The sequence below is a fragment of the Carassius auratus genome, chromosome 31 (genome assembly GCF_003368295.1).
Source record: "Carassius auratus strain Wakin chromosome 31, ASM336829v1, whole genome shotgun sequence".
Lineage (NCBI taxonomy): Eukaryota > Metazoa > Chordata > Actinopteri > Cypriniformes > Cyprinidae > Carassius > Carassius auratus.
In genome coordinates, this window is record NC_039273.1 from 8457521 (window position 1) to 8480461 (window position 22941).

The window sequence follows — 22941 nt, forward strand, 5'->3', positions numbered from 1 at the left end:
ATTGCTAAATTGTATTACTGCCACACAAGAATCTTAATTTAGCATTTAACTTAACAAAACAACAATAGTGTTGTTAATAATAACAATATTATTACTAAATAATAAATGCTTTATAAGTGAGGGAGAAACCGCATAGCAGAAGTGACATTTATATGTGGCTATATATGTATAATTGTATAGTTCCAGGTTTTCAAATTCAGTTCCAGAAGGTATCGAATGCCACACTGGCTTTCCTTATAGATGAGGTACTCACTGTTAAAGAAGAAACTTCCCTGGTACTGCTGTTGCTTTATACCTTTTCCCTGAGGAACTGCCACCTTATGACCATCAAACTCAATGAAGACATCTTTTGAAGGATCTGAACAAGAAAAGAATGAATAAGAGACTTAAGACATTATCAATAACTAATGCTATGCAGAATGTTAACATACCGATACTGATTTTTGATTGCATCTGGAAAAACCTGGTTCATGGCTTCCACATGCAGCTACGCTGTCATAGCCAGCGGGAGCCTTCCTTAGGCTGGGATCATCCTGTGTGATGGTGTACTCTTTTCCCAACACAACTTCATTAAGAAACATGATGCCAGTGTTGTTCGATGGATGCACTGAAAAAAAAAAGAAAAGAAAACGGAAATAAAAAAAGTAATGTCTTTTAAATTACCAAGCAATCCTGGCCACTGTGCTGCCATGCTGTATCTAATTAAACTGTACATGTGTTTATATTGTGCTTTTTCATTTGAAGTCTACATTAATCACCATAGCCAGCAGATTTGATGTTTTCAGAGGCAAAATAGATTCCCCTTCCCACACGTCCACCAGAATGGGGCATAATGCGAAGGCCTCTCTTCAGAATAGCTGCGACCACTGCCACGTTTGTTCCATGCCAAAGCAGTTTTCGGTTCTCCAATGCATCATTTTCACTGAAACGCTTAGCCTACACAAGCAAATACACACATTCACGCATACACAGAGGATATCATTAGAAGATGAAGACTGGGTAATGAACAGTATTCAGAACATCCACTGAGGCCCAAATGTTTACTGCCAGTATGAAATGAAATTAGGAATCTAATGGGCATCTAAAAGGAGTCCAAATAGAAAAACTCTACCATGCATTTAAACAGTAGGGTTTTTTTGTAGTTACAGTTTTACAGTTTACTTTAATTACGCTTACCATGCATAAGCTTTAAACTTGATTTAGGCAATACTATTCACCTCTGTATCTCTCTCAACTTCCCAGACCTCCACCAAGTAAGCACTTTTCTTCCAGTGGCATTCAAGTACTTCTCAATGATCTTAAGAGAAAAAAAAAAAAAAAAACCAAACCAAAAGTCAAGACGAATTACTTTTTTTTAACATAATTTACGATGTGTTAAATATGTTCATGTATTCAGTCATTTTTTATTTAAATATGGAAATAAACTGAAAAAAAAAGTAAAAAAGTTGAGAATTAAATGTCAAGAATTTGTTGGCGAGTTCTTCTAACTTGTTCCGTTCCCCCTTCTTTATTGCAGCTTCAATCTCCTCCAAAGCCTCAAAGCCTTTGGCTATCTCTTGCTTGCTGTGTTTCCCCAAGGGCATCTTCTTAATATCTGATAGAGAAATATGAAAAACATGAAACTCTTCCATAAAAATGGATCTTATTCAATGTTACAGACAAGTGGTAGATAGGAATCAAAAAGGGAGCAAAATGTTCCATCTTCAGTTCTCAATCACACTGCCAAAACTCCCCTGTGGCCTTCAGAAATACATGTAAAATGAGAAATGAATCCCTGAGTGATCTGCAGTTTTCTGAATTTTAACAGACATAACTTATTTTTCTCAGCTTTCAAAAAGAACCACAATAACATGGCTATGGAAAAGAACAGAAGAACTGGGACTTACAGTCCATTCAACAATTCAATGCTACAGTATATCATGATTAACTAACCCAAGTTCATGCTGGTCATGGCTTCTTTGAACATGTCATTGTCGAAGATGAATTGAAATGAGTCTTTGAGTTGCCTCATCCACTGTAGAAGGAAGAACTTGTTGTTCACTTTTCACCTTAACATCTCCACCATCTACAGTGTCCACGAGCATGAAACACAAAATATTAGAAATGGTCAAATTAGCTATTCTTTCAAAAACTTCAAGGTTCAATCAAGGATGTAATAAAAAAAAAAAAAGAAAAAAAGAAAAATAGACTTAATACCTTCACTTCTGCATCCTGGTCGCCATCTACCTCAATCAGTGTGTACTTCCCAGAATGCGAGACGAAGTTTTCTCGATCGCTACAATTATTTTTTTGTCTTCTCTTTGAATTTCTTTTCAAAACTCTAGATGGCCACATCAGCGGTAGATGGACCAGCTAAATTGTACTTGCCCAACTCTCTCTGATATCAGTGAGGGATAGCAAAAATGAGTCATCCATTAGATTTTTGCACATCATGTTGTGATATATTTGACTGACCACCAAAATAAACGAACTTACCACTCAGCCTCATCTTGTCCAACAATAGTACTTTCCTTCAGACACTAAGATTTGGATTACATAGAATTTGTTATTGTTGTTTCCAATGTTGGTTTGGTTCAACATACAGTCGTAATTTTTCGTGAACCCGTATGTTTAGATCAAAACTTTTTTTGTGATTCAGGGCAAGCAGTAATTTGAGAAATAATTTGCATTGCTTTGTACATTTGCATTACTAATTTATTCACTAATTAAATTTGCAATTTAAATACTTGTTCAGTCTCACCTCAGCATTTGATAGATGACAGAAGATGGGTTCCTCGTGCCCTTCACCTGCGGACCTGTTGCCTTCAGAGCATCTTTGGCAGAGGTGAACTTGCCTTAATTAAGGAGGCTCCTCCTTAATCTTCTTCCCTCCAACTTTGGTGCTGGATTTTGCCCTTCGCTTAGGTGCCATCCTCTTTCCTCTCTGTTTATAATTAATCATGTTTATATTTGGTATGTTTATTTAAGTGCATTGTCCAGTTCATATAGCAATAAAATTTATTTTAAAAATGGAAATCTTAAGTAGTTTTTCAGTGCAGTATCACAACTAAACATTTCACCGTTGAGAAGTTTTTGTTGTGCACGTGTAGCTTCTATAATGAACAACTGGCAATCTATAAAACATATTGCAAATATTTTTCTTCATTCCTGTTTGATAAAAAGTTTCAATGTTATGATACCAAATTTCAAATGATTGCGATTAATAAATCAACACAGTACTTCTGAGACATGTGCTGGAGACAGATGCTGGAGTTTACTGTAAGTGACGTGGATCTTCCTGGCAGCCTATCAGAGCTTGGCTGCAGAAATGCGTTTATTGATTGAAACTACAATGGTTTGTCTAGTCAATAATAAAAAAAAAAACATTTGCTAACTGACAAATATTTTCACGAATAAACATATAATGTCATAGAGTATACGTGAAACCCTGTTTATAACGACGAGTCATGTGTTATGTCGTTAGCGCAAAGCTTGGAAGTAAACTGAGTGTTCTTTATGCACACTTGCAGCTGTAGCTTTACATGCCTTTAGTAACATGTAGTCTAACATTATGACCGATAAAAATGACTGTCGATTTTATTATTAGTCATAGGAAATGAAACTGACCTGCTCGTATCCGTGTAATCAAAGTTTTCAGATTCTCTCTCACACTTTTTTCTTTTCACTCTCACACTTTAGGACTTCTGTCTGAGCGAGTTTACGTCAACGTCACAGGCCTTCGTTGCACAGGCGTTGGCGTTCAGGAAACACACATATGGAAGCACTCTCAAACTACGTCAAAATACCATAGTTACTGCAAATAAATATGCTTTAAAATTCAGAATTTTCTTTCTTTTTTTTTCTTTGAACAATAGCTGTATTTAATACCGAAGTTGCAATTCATGACGTTCAATCAATCAACCTTGTCCTCATTAGAAGGCCTATAGATTTTAGCTTTTGGTGAATATCATCAAAATGGTCTCTGATATCATACATGCCAGCGTTTCGGAATTCTGGTATATTTTAGAGGAGACATCCTGCAAAAACGAAAAGTAAATAGTCTGACTTATTTGTCAAGCTATTAATATTATTACGACAGTATTTTGCGAGGTAGGAGTTGCTTAAATGATAATAATAATAATAAAAGGCACTGTACAACATGACACATTACAATTAATTAATGTAAGCTATAATGCTGGCTTACTTGACTGGAAGAAGTGCTTGAATGGGAAGCACTTAATATGTTTAAAAGTAACAGTCTAAAAGTAACAATCCTCCAGTGGGATTATTTGGACAGTTCAATGGCAGGCCTCACTGGTATAAATAAAGCAGAAAATGACTGCAGATATAACCATCACAAACAATGAATGTATCAGGTTGACAGGACAATTTCCGGTTTGTCACTTCTTCACCAGTGAGGGTGCAACACAGTGTAGCATATATCCTTAACCCTTTCTGTAACAAGTATGGTCAAGACTGAGACTGCATATATGAAGCTGTATGTGCATTAAATATGTAGTGCAGTAATTGCAGGATTTGCATTATTTTGCCTTGTTATTTTTTTTTTATGGTTTACTTCGTGTATATATATGTCTATATAATATATTTAACAATAAAAGTTGACCTCACCCAATTTGAAGTAATGAGCAACTATATCCTCTAGATGGGGTTAATGTACAAGTTTTTAGTTTATGCCATGAACATTTGTGTAAAAATGTTCTCCAATTTACATTGATGGTAATTGATAATATAATATAATATAATATAATATAATATAATATAATATAATATAATATAATATAATATAATATAATATAATATAATATAATATAATATTATGAACTGCCACAAGAGAATACCAAGTTAAATCAAACAGGAGAGCTCATATTTATATAAAACACATTTTATTTACATAAATTACAAGAAAGCACAAACCAGAATCACCATAAATCTACAATAAAAACATCTTGTATATAATACTTTAAACAGATTTACTATATTTTAACTCCATATCTCAAACAATACTTTATTATGGTTTCTATAAAAAGAACAGATATACAGAGTTTAAACTGGCATCCCACTGATATTATCTAACACAGCACGTTGAGAACAACATAACAGGCAGTTTTGTATTCTGAATAGCCTCCTCAACATTAGCAAACACTTGATTTCATGACTAGTGAAGATAATATTTATCTGTATACCGCTTTTGGCAAACAAACAGGAATCCTGTTTCTCAGAGTGAGGATGTTGTCGAGTCCACTACCTCTCTGCCATTACATACTGTAGGCACAATGTTGGAGGCCGAGGCTGTAAAGACATTATTAATAACAAAGATATTGTAAATTGCAAATCACAGTGTATTACCATTGCCATTAAATGAATTTTTTCAAGTATTTTGGTGAATATCATTACATCAGGATTTATTTTATTCTATTTTTTACTCTAATTCAGAGCCTTTTACATAACATGTTGACAAATATATTTATATATATAATGAATATTTTTCATTTCTGATGGTGGTTTAGACATTGGCAATGCATATGTTTGATTATATTGATGATTCTGATATACTGAAGATATAGATAGTAAATAATACTGTACTTTGAGAGAAGCTGGAGCCAGGGCCAGTGGTCACACTGAATCGAGTGGTGGCCACTCTGAGCGTGGTGACGTTCTTCTGGGGCTGAAAGAGGATGATGTGGATCTTGGGAGCGAAGAGGCAGCCCAGCACCACTGAACCGCTCAGACTCACAGAGATGCACATGGTGGTGGTCTGCACCTGAGAGAGTAGACACACATAAAAGTGATAACAACACCTTTACAATGACACAGTGATACCACCTGACTGGCTGATTCATATTCATCAAGGATGTTAACATGGATTTCAATTTATTTTTCCATTGAACTCAGTTCCAAAGTGTTGCCAAAGCCTATGCGGCTGAAGATGTATCTTAAGAGGATGAATTCATGTACAAAGCAGATGTGTACATGCATACTAATACAGGTATTAGAGACATGCATCGCCAAATAACATTTTGATGAGAGAGGAGATCAATCAACAATAACTATTTCTAAGATTTTCACTGTTTTGTCTGAGATGTTTGCTTGTATCATTGTACATATATTCTGTCAGATGTTTTTATCCAAATCAACGTGTATTCAAGCTATACATTTTTATCAGTATATGCATTTACTGGGTTTTCAACCCCATAGCCTTTGCATTGCTATGCTCTTTGAGTTGGGCAACGGGAGACTAACTTCTGCTTGTTTTGATCTGAACTGGATCACAAAACATTACGGTTAACAGCTCTCTCGGGGTCGCAGATTGAATTAACTTCAATATAACCTTGTTAAAAAATTGCCAAACACGGTTCAGCTGCTATGAATTTGAGTTTTCTTCTTAATGCCAAATAAACAAAGACATGTTTAATCTATTTATGTTTAATTTATTAAAAATTTTTTTCTTTTTTTTTCAGTATGTTAGATTTAAATGTGTTTCTGTGAGAGCAGCAATGCGTCAAAATAAACCAAAGTGCTTTTAAATAATGCAGAGGAGAGCTGTGCTAGAAAAGGTCTTATATCCTTTCCCAGCAAGACTTGGACTTATCTTCCTAAACATGCAATTTTCATATAGAATATCACACTGAGTGTTCTTTAACAAAATATCTTAAGAGTGAAAGACTGGTATCTGAATCGACTCTGGTAACTACACAAACACACACACACAAGAACACAATTGCAAAGGGAAATAGTTCTCAAAGGAATAATGTCTTTCATATATTATTTTAATATTTTTTTATTTATGATTTTTTAATTTACAAATTTTTTTATTTTGTATATATATTGAGCTTGATGTTGTTAAACTCTATATCTGAATGAACTACAGTGAACTGAAATGAACATTTTAGGCTGTTTTTCACGTTTATTCCCAAGATTCTGAATCCCAAAAATATTTGTATGGATTTTTGACCCCACTATTTTATTTTGGTTAAACAGTTACTAGTTCTGATATATAGTTCTGATCTTAGTCTTTTATGATTTTAATCTAACAAGCAGTGTGTGCTCTTTTTTCCGTGTATTAGTATTGGAGTTGGAAGGTGAGAAGCAAAAAAGATAGAACTAAAATGATATCTGCGGGATGAATGAGGCTGTAACATTTCCTGTGAGTGTGTGTGAGAGTGTGACGGGTCTCTGTCTCTAAGGCACGCCTTGCTTTCTGAGCACAGGCTCCAGCTGGGAATCATCCTCCCATGATCTAACACATCACCTCACACTCCCTCTCACACACACATATATATAAAATGCAGAAACCCTGAACAGAGTGACATCCTGTCCAATCAGAACTCAAGGAGATTCCCTTTTCTCTGCAGATTTTTGTCTCTTTTTGTCTGCATTCTTTCTAGTCTTGATAGATGATGTAGAACCAGCCCTTGCAGAAGCCCCCTACAGCCATTAAGATCTCTGGATCATGTTTCTATCCTTCTTTTTGCTCACTAGAGCATTCAAATTCATTATACCAGCGGTTCTCAATTCCAGTCCTTGCGCCCCTTTTCTGCACTTTTTGTATGTCTCTCTTTGTTAACAAACCTGATTCAGATAATCAGCTCATTAGAAGTGCGCTCCGTGCATGAACTGTGTTTCCACTGACATGGTTCCTACACTGTGTTCATTGCTCCCTACTCCCTGAGCAAGGGAAATCTGTTGAAGTTTTATTTTAACTGCAGTACAATTTTTACCAACCAAATATTAATAATAGTGTTAATAATTTGAATTGAAAAGAAACATTAAGATTTTTTCCCCCCATTGCATTTCTTTGTAATGCAAAAAAAGAAAAAAAAAAGAAAAAAGGTGTTTATTTAATAGTTCCTGTCCTGAGGTACATGAGTGAAAGATTAAATATCCCCATTTTCTATACCCTAAATTGAACAGCTTTTGAGCCACATGTGAGCTTCTCCTTTCATCAGTGCAAAAGACAGGTGATCAAAGAGATTTCTCTATCTGCCATCTGAATTGGCAATCTCTCCAACTCAAAGTCGTTGTAGCAAAGTGATTAAGGGTTATAAGAGAAGCTCATTATCAAAATGATAAAAAAATATTCCATGCTGTTATTGTGTGTGCAGTGTGATTTGAAACCCCTCTGATATCTATTCCCAGAGGAGAGCCAGTAATATCCCCTCGGCACAAGATTTACTTCTAAAAGAAATCACATTGTTATACAGAACTCTCAGGCAAAGCATTCGTTAACAACACTGCGGGAGCATAGCTAAAACTGCACTATGCTGAGCAAAAATGACATTTAAAAATATTTGCAGGGAAACTGTTAAATGATATTGTGGTCCTCACATACTAGATTAAATCTAAGTGATTTCATATTATCTTTATAGTGAATAAATAATTAAAATGATTGTTTTTGACACTCATTAATGTGCAATGCTAGTTTAGGTATACATCTAGTAAACTGAAATTTCAGCCGCCATTACTGCATTCTTCACATCATTCTAATATGCTGATTTGGTGCTCCAAAAAATTTTATTTTTGAAAAACAATTATTATTATTATATAACTGACTCCACCTCTAAAAGGACTTTCCTTTTTTGGGCTGACATTACAAATCCTTCTTAGTTTCAACCTTTCTTCTCCAAAACAACTGACATACTGTTCAACAACACTTCTCACAATCCAGTAAATGAATGAAGCCACTTTTCTACAATTCTTCCCTGCTGAATATCCTGTTGCACTCATTATGGAAGTAAAATAGGTTGCAAATGACATTTCACTTTGACTCTATCATAAAGCTCTGATTTAGAGGATCTTATTTTCATAGAGAGAAGCTTACAAGCTGTTGTTGTTGTTTATGAGGAAATGGCATGTATGGCTGCATTGTACTGTTCTTTTTACTTACCCTATAGTCACTGGCAGTAACATAGAAGATTGGCTGGAAAGCCAGCCAGATTATGCACGTGGTATACATGGTGAAGCCGATGAACTTGGCTTCATTGAAGTTCTCTGGGCACTTTCGAGTCTTAAAGGCGTAAAAGGTACAGAGGATGATGAGGACACAGTTGTAGATTAAAGACATCAGCATGCTAGAGTCCTTGCTGTTGCACTTCAATGTCACCACGTCTCTTCTTTCAGGGTTGACCTCCTTTCTCACCCCAGGAGCCTCAACCAGAAGCCAGATCACCACGACCAGGAGTTGACAGGAAATAAGACCAGCACAGATAGCCACCTGTGAAGCTGGACTGATGAATCTAGGCCTTTGAGCTCCATCTTTAACACCGTTGAAAATCCGAGCGATGCGATTGGTCTTGGTCAGCAACGCAGAGTAGCAAACAGCGAAGGAAGTTCCCAGGCCAAGCCGCCGTAACGTGCACACTACTGCAGATGGTTTACTGATGTAGATGAAGGTCATGCAATAGCAAAGTAGGACACCTATGAGAAGAATGTAGGAAAGTTCACGTCCACTAGCTTTCACCACCGGTGTCTCATTGTTCTTTAAGAAGAGGCCAATGACAAACAGTGTGCAGAGCATGCCAAGGCAAGCTATAGTGACCGGCCCAATAGCCCAAGCATCCTCCCAATGAATGTACTCCTCAGGTAAGTTGTAACACCCTGTGAGATTGTCCAAAGGCCACTGTCCAAAGCTACAATCCGCACAAGTGAATTCATCCAGAAGGTATTGGTAGGGCTGGCAGGGAATGCATATCCAGCAGCAGACATCACCAGGCTGCATGCTCTTAATTTCGTTTTTTCTACATGGGTCACTGCACTGAGATGTGGGCACCACTTGGCTTTCCCAAGGAATCAGACTTGTGTTGAGACTTAAATCCTGGGCCCAGTATCCCACTTTCCTATAGACGTACTCGTCATTCTCTTTGTGATAATGGAAGATGTTGTATCGGCCCAGACTGTCTCCATAAGCATCAAAGAGAACAATGTTCTCTGTATCAGCTGGGCGAAATGGAGCTGGGGACACAAAGTGCAAATGTTAAACATAATTTATTTACAATTCTTGGCAACAGATGAATAGATATTTTACAGCAGCAAAGTGTTTTTCTTTGTAAGCAGAAAAATTTACAACCTAGAAAGACCTTCTTAGGTAAGTCCGCCCTACTTTCTCCAGCATCCTGCCCTGCACATTTCTTATTAGGTTTGTAGAGGAACTGGACTCAGGTGCGAGTGGTACATTTACATAATTGAGGTCAGGAGGTTGATACATTGCCTGGTTTTTATTATGTAATTTGGCATTCTAGGAAGAACATCATGAAAAAGCAGTCAGATGGCAAAAAGGTTTTGATTTGGATAAAGAATATAGGAAACTGACAGACTTCCATTAGTTCCCTAATACGAGCAATTGACCGCTCAGCACAAACATTGATTATACCTCCCTGCTTGTACTTGTTTAAATCATTTGGAATATTAGCATGGGTCTAATGAGGCTAATGCATGCAATAAAACACTTAGAGTGTACACAGGTCATATGCTGCATCCATGCATTAGTGTAATTTATTTTACAGCAGCAGTTTTCCCCTGAGGGAATCTTCCTAGATACATTTATCTTTCAAACTGATTTCTTTGACTTAATAAAGAACAGACATAAATGGATTAAGATATACTGCTTAAATGGTGTTTTTGAGATAAACTACTGGATGAGTGCAGATATAAATTTATCTCTTTAGGTGAACATGAATAGATATCCAAGGAAGATGATTGTAAACTCCATATGGAAGCCATCCATAAATATCAATATGGTTAAATATATATATATATACAGTTTACTATGATGTTTACTAGATCTGTTCACCACGATGGAAGATTTTGGTTGATAACACATTAAAATTTAGTCCGTTCTTCACACAAAGCTATAGTATTGCTTTAGAAAACTTGGAAAATATATATGTCACATGGACCACTTTTATGATAGTTTTATGTTTTTTAAGTCCTTTTGGGGCACCTGCTTTTGAAAATGAACAGTGTAAGCATTTCATAACATGAACCATCATTTGGTTTCCATGAAAGCTAGAAAACTCTGTGGAACTGGAACAAGGTGAGAAAATGATGTCCGAATGTATAAAATAAAACTTTTAAAGATGTAGCTCACCGTCAAATTTTGTCTTCAGGATGTAGTCCTTGTATAGCTTTTTTCCATTGGCTGGTTTCATGGCACTGCAGAGTTTGGTATTGTTGGCGCACACTGCTTGTCTCATGTTATGAAGGGCATGAGCCAACGCGTAGACAGCATTCACCACAAACATGATCTTGGACTCCTGCTCGAATTTGCCATCCCGGAGAGAATATTTCCCACAGGTAATATCATGCAGGCTGCACTGAAAGTTATTTTCCCAGAACTCTCTGAACCAGGGGTTACGTGTATTGTTATAAGGATTGAGGTTTGTGAAGTATGTTGCGAATTCAGGGATTGAATAGGATGCAAGCTCAATGGTAAAAGCTCCATCTGCTACACTCTCACTCCCTCTCACCACACTCTCCTGTGCCCCCCAACCATCGCTGGCCACCCAGATGAAGGAAACATTCATGCGATTTGCTGCAACCAGGAGCTCTCTTGCATCTTCACTTCTGGTGAAGAGGATTACTACCTTAGCATTGGATTTCTGCAACAGAGATCTGATTACTCCTTCAAAACCGTGGGGGTCCATGGAGCGACTGACCTTGGCGGACGTAGCGATGCAGATTTGCAAGGCCCGGGCCTCTTGCTGAAAGGCGTCGATACCCGTCTCGCCGTAATCGCCCTCTGAGGCAACCGTGGAGACGTAAGTCCAGTTAAAATAGCGCAGGATCTCAGCTATAGCTTTAGCTTGGTAGAAATCAGGAGGTACAGTCCGGGCAAAGTAATCATAACGGGATTTGTCACTCAGTTTCGCACTGGTGGAGGCATAACTGATCTGAGGAATCTGGAAAAGACGCAGGAGATTGGCCACCTGCAAAAGGACAAATGACAAACTGTGATGAAAAACTACTGAAGTGTGTAAATGGCCACACTATTTCACTGTGATTCACGAGTGTTGGCTGTCAGTACAATTCTCATAAACTGTGTAATCAAATTTATGTGAACTTTAGACCCTACAACCTTAGAGTGTCATCATTTTCAGCCAAGTACACATATATATACTGTACATATACACACACACATACTCTACATGCATTTCTATATAGACAGACAGACGGACAGATAGACAGACAGACAGAAAGATAGATAGATAATACATTTTATCAAGTATAGCGCCTTTAAAAGAGTACTTTCTCAAAGCACTTAACAACATAAATAGATAGATTCAAAAGTTTGGAATCAGTAAGATTAAAAATAAATGAATACTTTTATTCAGCAAGGATGCATTAAATTGATAACTAAAGTAAGAGTGAAGACGTTACAAAAGATTTATAGTTTAAATCAATTTTAAAATATATTTTAATTGTAATAATGTTTTTGATTCACAAAATTGTAGCCTTGGTGAGCATTTCAGAAACAGTAATTGCACTGTCCTCGAATCTTTGAACCGTATATGACTTCCACTAATTTTGTATATGGTTAATGATATGTTCTATCCCCTAACCCTACCCCTAAACCTACCCCTCACAGAAACGTGCAAAACATGGATTTAAATAAAAACATGTTTTGGCAAATTTATAAGCTTTTAAAATGTCCTCACTACTGGGTTGTCATAACATGTGAAATATATACAGAAAGTGAGGACATTTAGCCCTCACAATTTAAGTATAGCCAAGCAAGTACACACACACACACACACACACACACTAAATACATAAAAAAACTCAATTGTTCTTATAACTAAAACAATTCCAGGACAGACTTTAATTTATATTATTGTTATTCAGAGATTGATTGTGTTTTAGCATCAGTGCATCGGACAGAATAGTTAATGTACCATCAACTGTCAACATTTACAGAAAAAGCCAAAAAGTGACAAAAATCTCACAAAAAATGAATAAAAAATAAAATAAAATAAAAGTAAAAATAGAAACAGTGTAGTTAGGTCTGAAATTTAGGTCTAAGAATGAATATTTTATTAATCTGATATCCCAAATTAAGGCAGTTATCACCACATGCTTAGCATACTGCAGCGGTTAGTCTCACCATCCTCACTTGTCTCATCCCCGAGAACCCTAATGGCAACATTTTGCATTTCTATTTTCACAGTGAAATAATAGCAGTCTCAAGTCAATGATCCTAAGAAACTTGCCTTCTCTATGTCTGAAATGGGTGCAGCATTGTCAGCAGCAATTCATGAAACTATGACTTTCTATTCTTGCTGTAATTAAACATTTACCATTTTATAGTCATAGTGGTGGTTTATTTGTAAAATATGCATGTACTGCTGAAACTGTGGCTCTATGAGAGAGTTCATTCAGTATCTGGGGTGCTGAAGGACACTGAAGCACTAGATCTATACGATATTGCAAAGCGAGTCACTTCACCTCAGTAAACCTAAGACACTTCTGCCAGTGTTTCAGTGCTGATCATGTGATATTCAATGGAGCCTGACTGGTCTGTGCCTCAGGCAGTTACTCAGAAGCGAAAGTCAATATGAAGATGCCAGCAGCAGAAAAGAAAGCTCTTCAGGATTTCCCAAACCAGAACACAGTGAATATTCGAGGTCTCATACACAGAAGAAAAGGTTTCATAAAAAGAGAAATGCAAAGTCTTTTCTGACTGCTATCTCAATTAAAAAGTTTTTATTTTAATGCAGTGCTTCCCGAATTAGTTTTATTGTCTTATGTACCCGTATAGCCTTTTCAGTAAACCTAAAGGCCCCTTCAAAGATATCAAACCATAAAAGCATTCCTTATCCCTAATATGCAAATTGTAAAAAAAAAAAATATATATATATACTGTATATATATATATATATATATATATATATATATATATATATATATATATATATATATATATATATATATTATATATATTATATATATGTATAATTTTATCTAGAATCACAAAGTATGTGATGTGTGCAATGTGCAATGTGAAATAAAGTTCAGGCAAATAAAGAGATTCCTGGCTGCTGTTTCATAAGCACAAGTGGAATAAAGCCAGAAAATATTTAGCACCAAGGCCACAACCTACTCTTCACATCCACCAGACTCAAGCTTTCTCCTTCAAACAAAAGGCAACAAATTATTAATGTAACTGCCTTACCTCATGTACTTTCACTTAAACAGCCATTTAGAAATACTACCTGTCTGTTATGCAATATTTCTACTGCACACTGCCCTACTTACTGTAAGTCCTGGACCTCAAGAATGCATACTAGAGCAATTTTCATGTTATTCTTTGGTTACTAATGCATGAAGTCAATATTAATGTCACTTTTGTCTATGTGACACAGCTAAGACAAAAATGGCTAATAAAAAGCTTGTGCTGGTCATTATCGTAAAATATACCAAATAAGTCAAGTTACCTTTATTTCCATAGCACTTATACAATACAGATTGTTTAGTAAACAGCAGAATAAACTATGAAAAGTCATTTATGGAGGCAATTCAGATTCTACAGTAAAGCAGATCCAAAAAAGACAACAGTGTCATAATTAAGGTCAAGTCAGATCAATAACAGTGTAAAGTTAATTTTTTTGAAGTTCATTTGAGCCAAGAAATAGCTTTACAGAAGACAAAAGTGTCATCATCCAGCTTAATTCAGTTCTATTTTGTTCCCATCCAACTGTGTCAACATTACTCCAAAATCAATAAAAGATACATGCACTAAAACAACTGCTCAACAGATAAATAAAACTGTTTTATAATCTTACCTTCATATAAAACTAAGACAAATACAGTCCATTACAACATGCAAACAGCCTAAAGACAAACACTGCAACACTATTATCCACCTTATTTTCCTGTAAGAGTTGGCCCGGCCATTTGTACATTTTATTGGTCTGGCTTCCAGGGTCATCTGCTTCCAGCTATTTTTAGCTGTGCAAAACAGTTTGTTTTGCTACATGATATTGCAAATTGGTGTGTCTTGCCAAAAACTGTATTATCGTAATTATGAAAACACTGGTTTGTAGTTCAAACAGTTTTACCATTTACTGCACTTTGTTATTCTTCTCATTATTTCCCTACAGTGGTTAATGGACTGGAAGTCTCGCACATTGAGAGAAAACAGCTTACTTCCACGTTGAAAATTAAGATGAATAATGATATTGATTAATAAAGGGATAGGTCAGCCACAAAATGAAAATTCATACAATAAAAAATGACAGAATTGTCATGTTTGGGTGAAATATCCCTTTAAGTCCTGTGAGGTAATTTTATGAGAGATCGGACTGCAACATAGTGCATGTATGTACATAGTGTATTCTGAATAATAAAACTGTATGTAAATTATTAAATCAAATTTAAATTTGATCAGATGCATTTTAATAATAGGTGACGCCAGAATTATGAAAGAAATAACCTCTATCATAAAACTCTGTCTCTTATTATGCACAGATTCAGTCGTCTCATATTGAAATTTCCAGCGGCATTTTTACAGTTATCAGAGAGGCGCGATATGAAAAGTTCAGCATACATTTTTCATATCTGTTGCTATAGAAACAAGTTGGGTTGAAAAAAAGAGGGTGCCTTTGAAAAGCAGAGGTTAATATTGTTACTTGGTTTTCCCAGAGTTTCCCCACTTCAGCCTTTCTGACAATTCAATGTCATATAACATTAGCTTAAACTAAAACCAAGTCCAGACTGTCTGTGTTTAAACATATTAGAAGACAGCTGCCGGATGTGTGTGCTTTAGATTCACACACCCTTACTTTGGTGCTAAACTGCAGGATCTGCAAAAGAAACAAGCAAGGTGAAATCAACACATTTATTGAATATTGACCTTATAAAATGACAAAATTATCAAATGAATTAATATATATATATGTATATAAGTAAGATTTCATGGGTGTCTCAGAACTATAACTGCAGACTATCTGTAATTATCTAAATTATAGTCTATGCTCTAATCACCTTTTAATTATAGTACATTTTCAGATTTTAAATTAGACTCTTAAATTAGATTTAATAGCAGTCTTGTGTTCATTAGCCAGCTTTGTACTACAGTAGCTTCACATTCGCCACCATCTGTATAAAGTGCATGCAGATGCTTATGGATATTTATTGATTAAGGTTCAGGATTTTTAATGCAAACCTTGCATCTGTCTGATGACATTTCTCCAGCACTACAGCCGAAGGCTGCCAGTCACATTGGGATGAAATATTATTTTAATCAATTAAATGTTTTAGCATACAGCTTGATAAATAGCAAGGATCCATTGTTTTCTGAATACAGTAGCACCATTGTCAATCATTCATATCTGCAGCACAAATGATGTGGGACAAATTACACACAGTTTTATACTAAGAGTGACCTTAAGTCTGATCAAAAGCAGCAGTATTGCTTGTGTTAAAAATAAAAAGTTAATGAATGGGATGAAATATTAAAATACAGATGGCAGTACCCTGATACTAAAAGATCATCCAAGGTTTCGAAATTCAAATTGGTTACAGTATCAGCATAATGTTCTCAACAAGAATTTCAATAATTTTTTTTGAGGAGCATTTCAATCCAATTGATTAGTGCTGATTAGCCTTGGGTCGCTTTTCTATTATTCCAAATGGCTTTGTGTGACTTAAACACATTAGATATGGAGCTAATGCCCTTTTACATAAAGTCATGATGCTGAGAGTCTGACTTCAAGACATAGCGTAGGATTTAATTAAGAAAATCACCAGCCACATGGATTTGCAGACGAAAGAGTCAGCTGTTAAAAGGATTAATTATTCTAGAGGAAAGGAAGGCTCTTGAACAGCGGGATTTGTGTTTGCCAAAAGAAGTGGATACGCTGTATCTTTCTTATTTAACATACAGTATCCAATTATTCCTAGTATGCCATATATTTCTATGTCAGTAGCTGCTGAAAATTCTGTTTAGCTATCACAGGGATAAATTTCATAAAAAAAATATCAAAATAGAAAACTGTTACTTTAAATTGTAATATAATCTTACAATATTAATATTTTACTCTATTTTTCATCAAATAAATGCAGCCTTGGTAAGCATAAAAATCTCCTTTTAAAGGGGTCCTATTATGCTTTTTCATTTTTGGAATTTTAGTCAGTGTGTACTGTGTATGTTTGGCAATAAAAAAAAGACCTACAAAGTTACAAATATCAAAGTCCACTCCAAACAGATTCGTAAAAAAATAAAAATAAATCCCTTTTCAAGAACTACAACAAAAAGCTCATTTTGTCTACAGCGTGGTTTTTGGGGGGATTGTGATCTCACAAAGTGGCTCATAAGAATATCATGGCCCATGGTAGGGTTTACCAGCAAGCTCTGTTAAGAGACAATATATTCAAAACTCATCTGCATGAGTTTTTACTTGTACTCTGTATGCCCCAGTTCTCCAGCAACTTTATTGGCTTCCGGTTTAATCATGTATTGATTTTAAAACTCAGATTTTACATATAAGGCAGTTCATGGGCTGGCTCCAGATTACATTTGTGACTTGGTAACTCTTTCCATATCTTCTTGCTCTCTCCGCTCTGCTGGTTGTTTTATCTTGTATCATCCTCGTTGTAAATTAACACGCCTAAGTTATGGAGTGCATTACCCGTGTTAGGAACACTGCTTCCTTGGATTGTTTTACGAAACTTCTTAAGACGTATCTTTTTAGTAAAGCTATTAATTTATGACTATTATTGTGATTTTATTTTTGAAATTTGTAGTTTTGGTTGAAAGTTTTGTTATTTGTTTGTATACAGTGCTTTGAGTATTCAGAAAGGTGCATTATGAATAAAAGTTATTATTATTATTAAATTTATTTCCGTATATGGAAATTTGATTGGTGGGGGTGGGGGGGGGGGGTCGAGGGCTGAGGGCTGGGAACATTGACATTTATTTTTTCCTTCCATCTCATATTTATTCCCTTTAGGGGTTACACATCAGTGCATGTCATTTCCTTTCCGAACACGGTATTCAGAATCAGCCATAACGAGATTTGAATCAGTGGCGGAAGTAAGTAATTCTGTACAAAAGAGGGTTTTTACAGACACTCCAGTTTTGTTTCTTATGTATGTATACAGTCGTGCTATTAACACTCGCTGTGTAAATACAATATCATATGGGTAGCAGTGCAATAAGACTGTATATTGGCACAGCTGTGATTCGGCCATAGACACAAGGTCGCAGTATATTGCTCATATATATATATATATATATATATATATATATATATATATATATGAGCAATATACTGCGACCTTGTGTCTATGTGTCTATATATATATATATATATACAGTACAGACCAAAAGTTTGGAAACATTACTATTTTTTATGTTTTTGAAAGAAGTTTCTTCTGCTCATCAAGCCTGCATTTATTTGATCAAAAATACAGAAAAAAACTGTAATATTGTGAAATATTATTACAACTTAAAATAATAGTTTTCTATTTGAATATACTTAAAAAAAATAATTTATTCCTGTGATGCAAAAATGAATTTTCAGCATCATTACTCTAGCCTTTAGTGTCACATGTAACATCCAGTCTATCACATGATCATTTAGAAATCATTCTAATATTCTGATTTATTATGAGTGTTGGAAACAGTTCTGCTGTCTAATATATTTGATGAATAAAAGGTTAAAAAGAACTGCATTTATTAAAAAAAAAAATTATAATAATATATTTTCTTTACTATCACTTTTTATCAATTTAACACATCCTTGCTGAATAAAAGTATTGATTTTATTTAAAAAAAGAAAGAAAAAAAATTACTGACCCCAAATTACTGACCAGTAGTGTATATTGTTATTACAAAATATTTATATTTTAAAAACATAGCTTCTTTTTTTTTTACTCTTTATTCATCAAAGTATCCAAAAAAGTATCACATGTTCTGAAAAAAATATTAAGCAGCAGAACTGTTTCCAACTTTGATAATGAATCATCATATTAGAATGATTTCTAAAGGATCATGTGATAATGATCCAAAAAAATGCAGCTTTGTATCACAGAAATAAATGATAATTTAAAGTACAATAAATTTAAAAACAATTATTTTAAATTGTAATAATATATCACAATATTACATTTTTTTCTGTATTTTTGATCAAATAAATGCAGGTTTGATGAGCAGAAGAAACTTCTTTCAAAAACATTATATATATATGTGTGTGTGTGTGTGTGTGTGTGTGTGTGTGTATATATATATATATATATATATATATATATATATATATATATATATATATATATATATGTATATATATGTATATATATATATATATATATATATATATATATATATATATATATATATATATATATATATGCAAAACATGAAACACACACAGGAATGCATCCTGTATTTACAGTTTAAATCTTTCCCATAAAGACATGTTTGCAGTCTCACAGTGTGCTCATGTCTTATTCATTTACACAGCTGCGTAACACTGGCCAGCCACTCTATCTATACACACACACATACATACATACATATCCATTTTAGAGGAGAAATTATCCAGAGGCAAAAAAGAAAGGGAAAATGAAGAATAGAGACTGAAAGAGAGATAAAGGGGGAAAGATTACGCTGTAGAAACCATGTTTGTAAGGCTCTGGGACCTTCTGCTCACACTAGATCCAAGCTGAGCTGGAGATAAAGCAGAATATTGCACTATTTCCTTGGTCCAATGACTCTCAGTCTCTCTACTGAAATCTATGATTTTAGCCTCCTCTATAATGCAAGAGACTGAAACATACAGCAGTGAGAGGCTCACACCGAGGGCAAAGCAGCACTACAATATATCTGGAAGGTTTTCAAAAAATAAAAGAATGTAGAGCAAATTTTTCCATTCATATTCAATACCCATCTGTTTACAATTTAAGAATTAATTGATCCGACTGCTCATCTACTAATTAATGCATAGACTGTCCATCTACTCTCCCACTCATTTCTCACTCACTGATGCTCTTTTCACTCATGTGAAGTCACACATTGTGCTTGAGGTATCACACGTTTCATTCCATATTGCATTTCACACACACAGAACTGGCTCCGCTGAGCAATTTGTTCCCAAGCACAGAACGTGTTACTATGAAATATGAATAATCAGAGAAGAGGGGGAAAAATGAAATGCACTTTTGCAGAATTTTACGCAGTATGAAGATAAAGATAGACTTGAACAATGTACTTCTTAGGACTGTCAAAGTTATCTGTCAAACTGCAATATTTGTTGCGAAAAGGGCTAAAAAAATATTCAATTAATATGTTTCTCTTTAGGTTTGGGGGTAAAAAAAGATGCAGCTAATACAAAGTCAGTATTAAACAGATAGCTTTGGCTTCAGTACAGTAACAGTATAAAAGCCAAATATTTTATTTAGAATAATTTCACACCTTTAAAAATACATACAGTATATACTATACTGTACATATTGTATATACAGATGTCTTTATATTTAGTGGATCATCAACATTTTTAGGTGATGTAAGACATGAACAAAATTAGAATTTCAATTTCAAAAAATTTAATCAGATTCAAATTCCAATCTCACTACATATTTTTGAAAATAATATAATGAAATAATAAATATGGGTATATAAATAAATATGGCCCCTCAATTTATATGGGCATGATTCTTCTGCTTTCATAAAGATGTCATGACTTTTCAACATGAAAAACCCATCTGTTTGTCCCTAGAGATTGTCTCATCCTACTTTTGAAGACACATCTATCCCTACTACACATCACAAAGACACGCACATTCAAACACAACTCAAAACCGCAGTCCTACCTAATAAACAAAACCTCATAACGTGCTGGAAAATACACCATTTCATACACGCAGGGATGCGTGTGAGGAATGCCATATGAGGCTTATGATAAATGTGGTGATAACGATGACCAAAATAATATTTATGATAATGCTGCTGTCATCAGTGATAATGATGATGAAGAATGACAGTGTTCGGTGCTGACGATGAGAATATTAGCGACACAGAGAACGTTATAAATGATGAACTGAAGCTGCAGTGACATCTCTTGAGCAGCTTTGTTTGCCGCTGCATCAGAGGAGGTGGATTCCACATTTGGGATTTTGAAGAGTTCCGTTGCCAGGGAACAGCTGTGAATGTGTGTGGTCAGGTGGAAGTGTGGCCCGGCTGGAGAGGAGAGGATCTATCGAATCTAACTCTGATCCTTCACCCCAGTCTGACAGAGGACTCTCTTGCTCAGGCTTGCTCTCTTTCTGACAAGGGCCTTTATTTTCATGTGCCCTTTAGGTGGCATCAAAGTCACTAGCCATCATCATAGCGCTCACTCTTATAATCTCAACAATCCTTCAGTAGGTGAATCACATATTAATTATTGTAATAATCTAAATATGAAAGTTAAATGTAGGTTTAGTGTGCGAAACAAATTAAAGGTTATATTTTTATTTTGATCTGAGGTTCACAGTGAGCTAAAATAGATACACTAAATATATATATATATATATATATATATATATATATATATATATATATATATATATATATATATATATATATATATGTGTGTGTGTGTGTGTGTGTGTGTGTGTGTGTGTATATACATATATACATACATACATATATAATTAAGCGTATTTGGGGTTTTTGTTTTTTTATTACCAGACAGATGTTGAGTGTTGATGACGCATTTAAAGAGATAAACTGCTACTTATTATGACACCAATTAACAGTCTCACTCATGCAGACAGAGGTAATGGTATGTTTTTAACAGCCAGAGAGGGTTCTTATAACTGTCTCTAAGAATGGTGAACTAAATGGTGAATTAAATACACAGTCAATTGACTTTCAGTTTTTTTTGCTCATCCATACTTGTGAAATGCTCAATTACCTAACTCATTTTTACCTAACTCATTCTCTTTGTACTGTTGATTTAAAATAATCTGAATTAGACTTTTATATTTAAAAAAATTCATTACTGAGGAACTGTTTTGCTTGTTTATTTATTGTCAGTCTATTAGCATTAGTGCAGGATACTGCTTCATTATCAGTCACACAAAGCCAAGAAACTCCAATGGACCGAATAAAGCTGTAGTTGCCAGTATGAATCAATCACTAGCCATTCCTGAGGCTAAATGTTCCTTGGTATGGTTACATAATGCCAGCAATCAAGAATTAACATGGAGCTCTGAGCATTTTCTCAGAGAAGAAGTCAACTTCTATAGGATTATCATTCAGCACTTTGCATGAGCATTGAAAATTGTTGTTAAGAACTTGGTTCAGTTCAATGTCCTCTTGAATGTCTTTTCTTGTCTGGATAAAAATACATTAAAAAATCAGTGTAATATTTTTCCTTCAATTGCATTGCAATAATCACAAGAAAACACTTTAGAACAGGAAACAAGATAAGACACCAATTATGAAGGTTCTACACCTGCATCGCTGCATAAAGCTGTGAGTCACTCGAGTGAGGTGAATCATCATGGAACTCATTCTCAGAAATCACAAGTAAACCAAGCTCACAGCTCATGGTTCATACAACACGACTTCATTAAGAAGGCCAAAAGCACCAGTGGGAGTTTTCCAGGTAAACTACAGGAAGACATCTGTCTGGCAGTATCCATCCTTGGTGTAAAAATAGCTTAAACACAAGGAAGGTGAGATCGGCTGAATATATCACCAGAGGTGTTTTGTCCAACCAGCAAGACATCTCTAGCAGAACTAAGGCCAGAAAATTAATCAAGGATTCATTCAACAGGCTGCTGTCAGGGAAATACTATGACAGCTTTGAGGCCAACACAAAGAGATTCAGGAAAACTGCTCTGCCTGCCTGGCTGGCTGGGTGGTTTCTATGCACTTGATGTTCATGAATTTTGAGTGGTAGCTAATAAACTTTATACTGCTGCATAAATGTTGCTTGACCTGCGCATATCTCTCTACTGATT

The 22941-nt window shown here is 35.1% G+C and overlaps 1 protein-coding gene and 1 long non-coding RNA gene across 4 annotated transcripts in view; both read right to left on the minus strand.

The window, feature by feature from the left end:
* Nucleotides 1–1216: 1216 nt before the first annotated feature.
* On the minus strand, nucleotides 1217–3878 carry LOC113050453 (uncharacterized). The gene is made up of 7 exons (XR_003276764.1): nucleotides 3607–3878; nucleotides 2741–2923; nucleotides 2476–2519; nucleotides 2197–2377; nucleotides 1933–2065; nucleotides 1489–1594; nucleotides 1217–1297 (listed from the first exon to the last, which is right to left on the minus strand). It is a non-coding gene; the product is annotated as an uncharacterized LOC113050453 (long non-coding RNA).
* Nucleotides 3879–4883: 1005 nt separating this feature from the next.
* The window catches only part of LOC113050454 (metabotropic glutamate receptor 2-like), a 40286-nt gene continuing 22228 nt past the window's right edge, over nucleotides 4884–22941 (minus strand). Inside the window, exons 1-5 of one of the 3 annotated variants that reach the window (XM_026213420.1) lie at nucleotides 14856–14898; nucleotides 11084–11921; nucleotides 8885–9948; nucleotides 5584–5761; nucleotides 4885–5289 (exon numbers count right to left, since the gene is read on the minus strand). In XM_026213420.1, coding sequence (XP_026069205.1) covers nucleotides 5216–5289; nucleotides 5584–5761; nucleotides 8885–9948; nucleotides 11084–11921; nucleotides 14856–14894 — 2193 coding nt within the window. In that variant the 5' untranslated portion in view covers nucleotides 14895–14898 and the 3' untranslated portion in view covers nucleotides 4885–5215. Of the gene's footprint in view, nucleotides 5290–5583; nucleotides 5762–8884; nucleotides 9949–11083; nucleotides 11922–14774; nucleotides 14899–22941 lie in introns of those variants that run through there. The other 2 variants (XM_026213421.1, XM_026213419.1) reach the window with 2 other exon arrangements.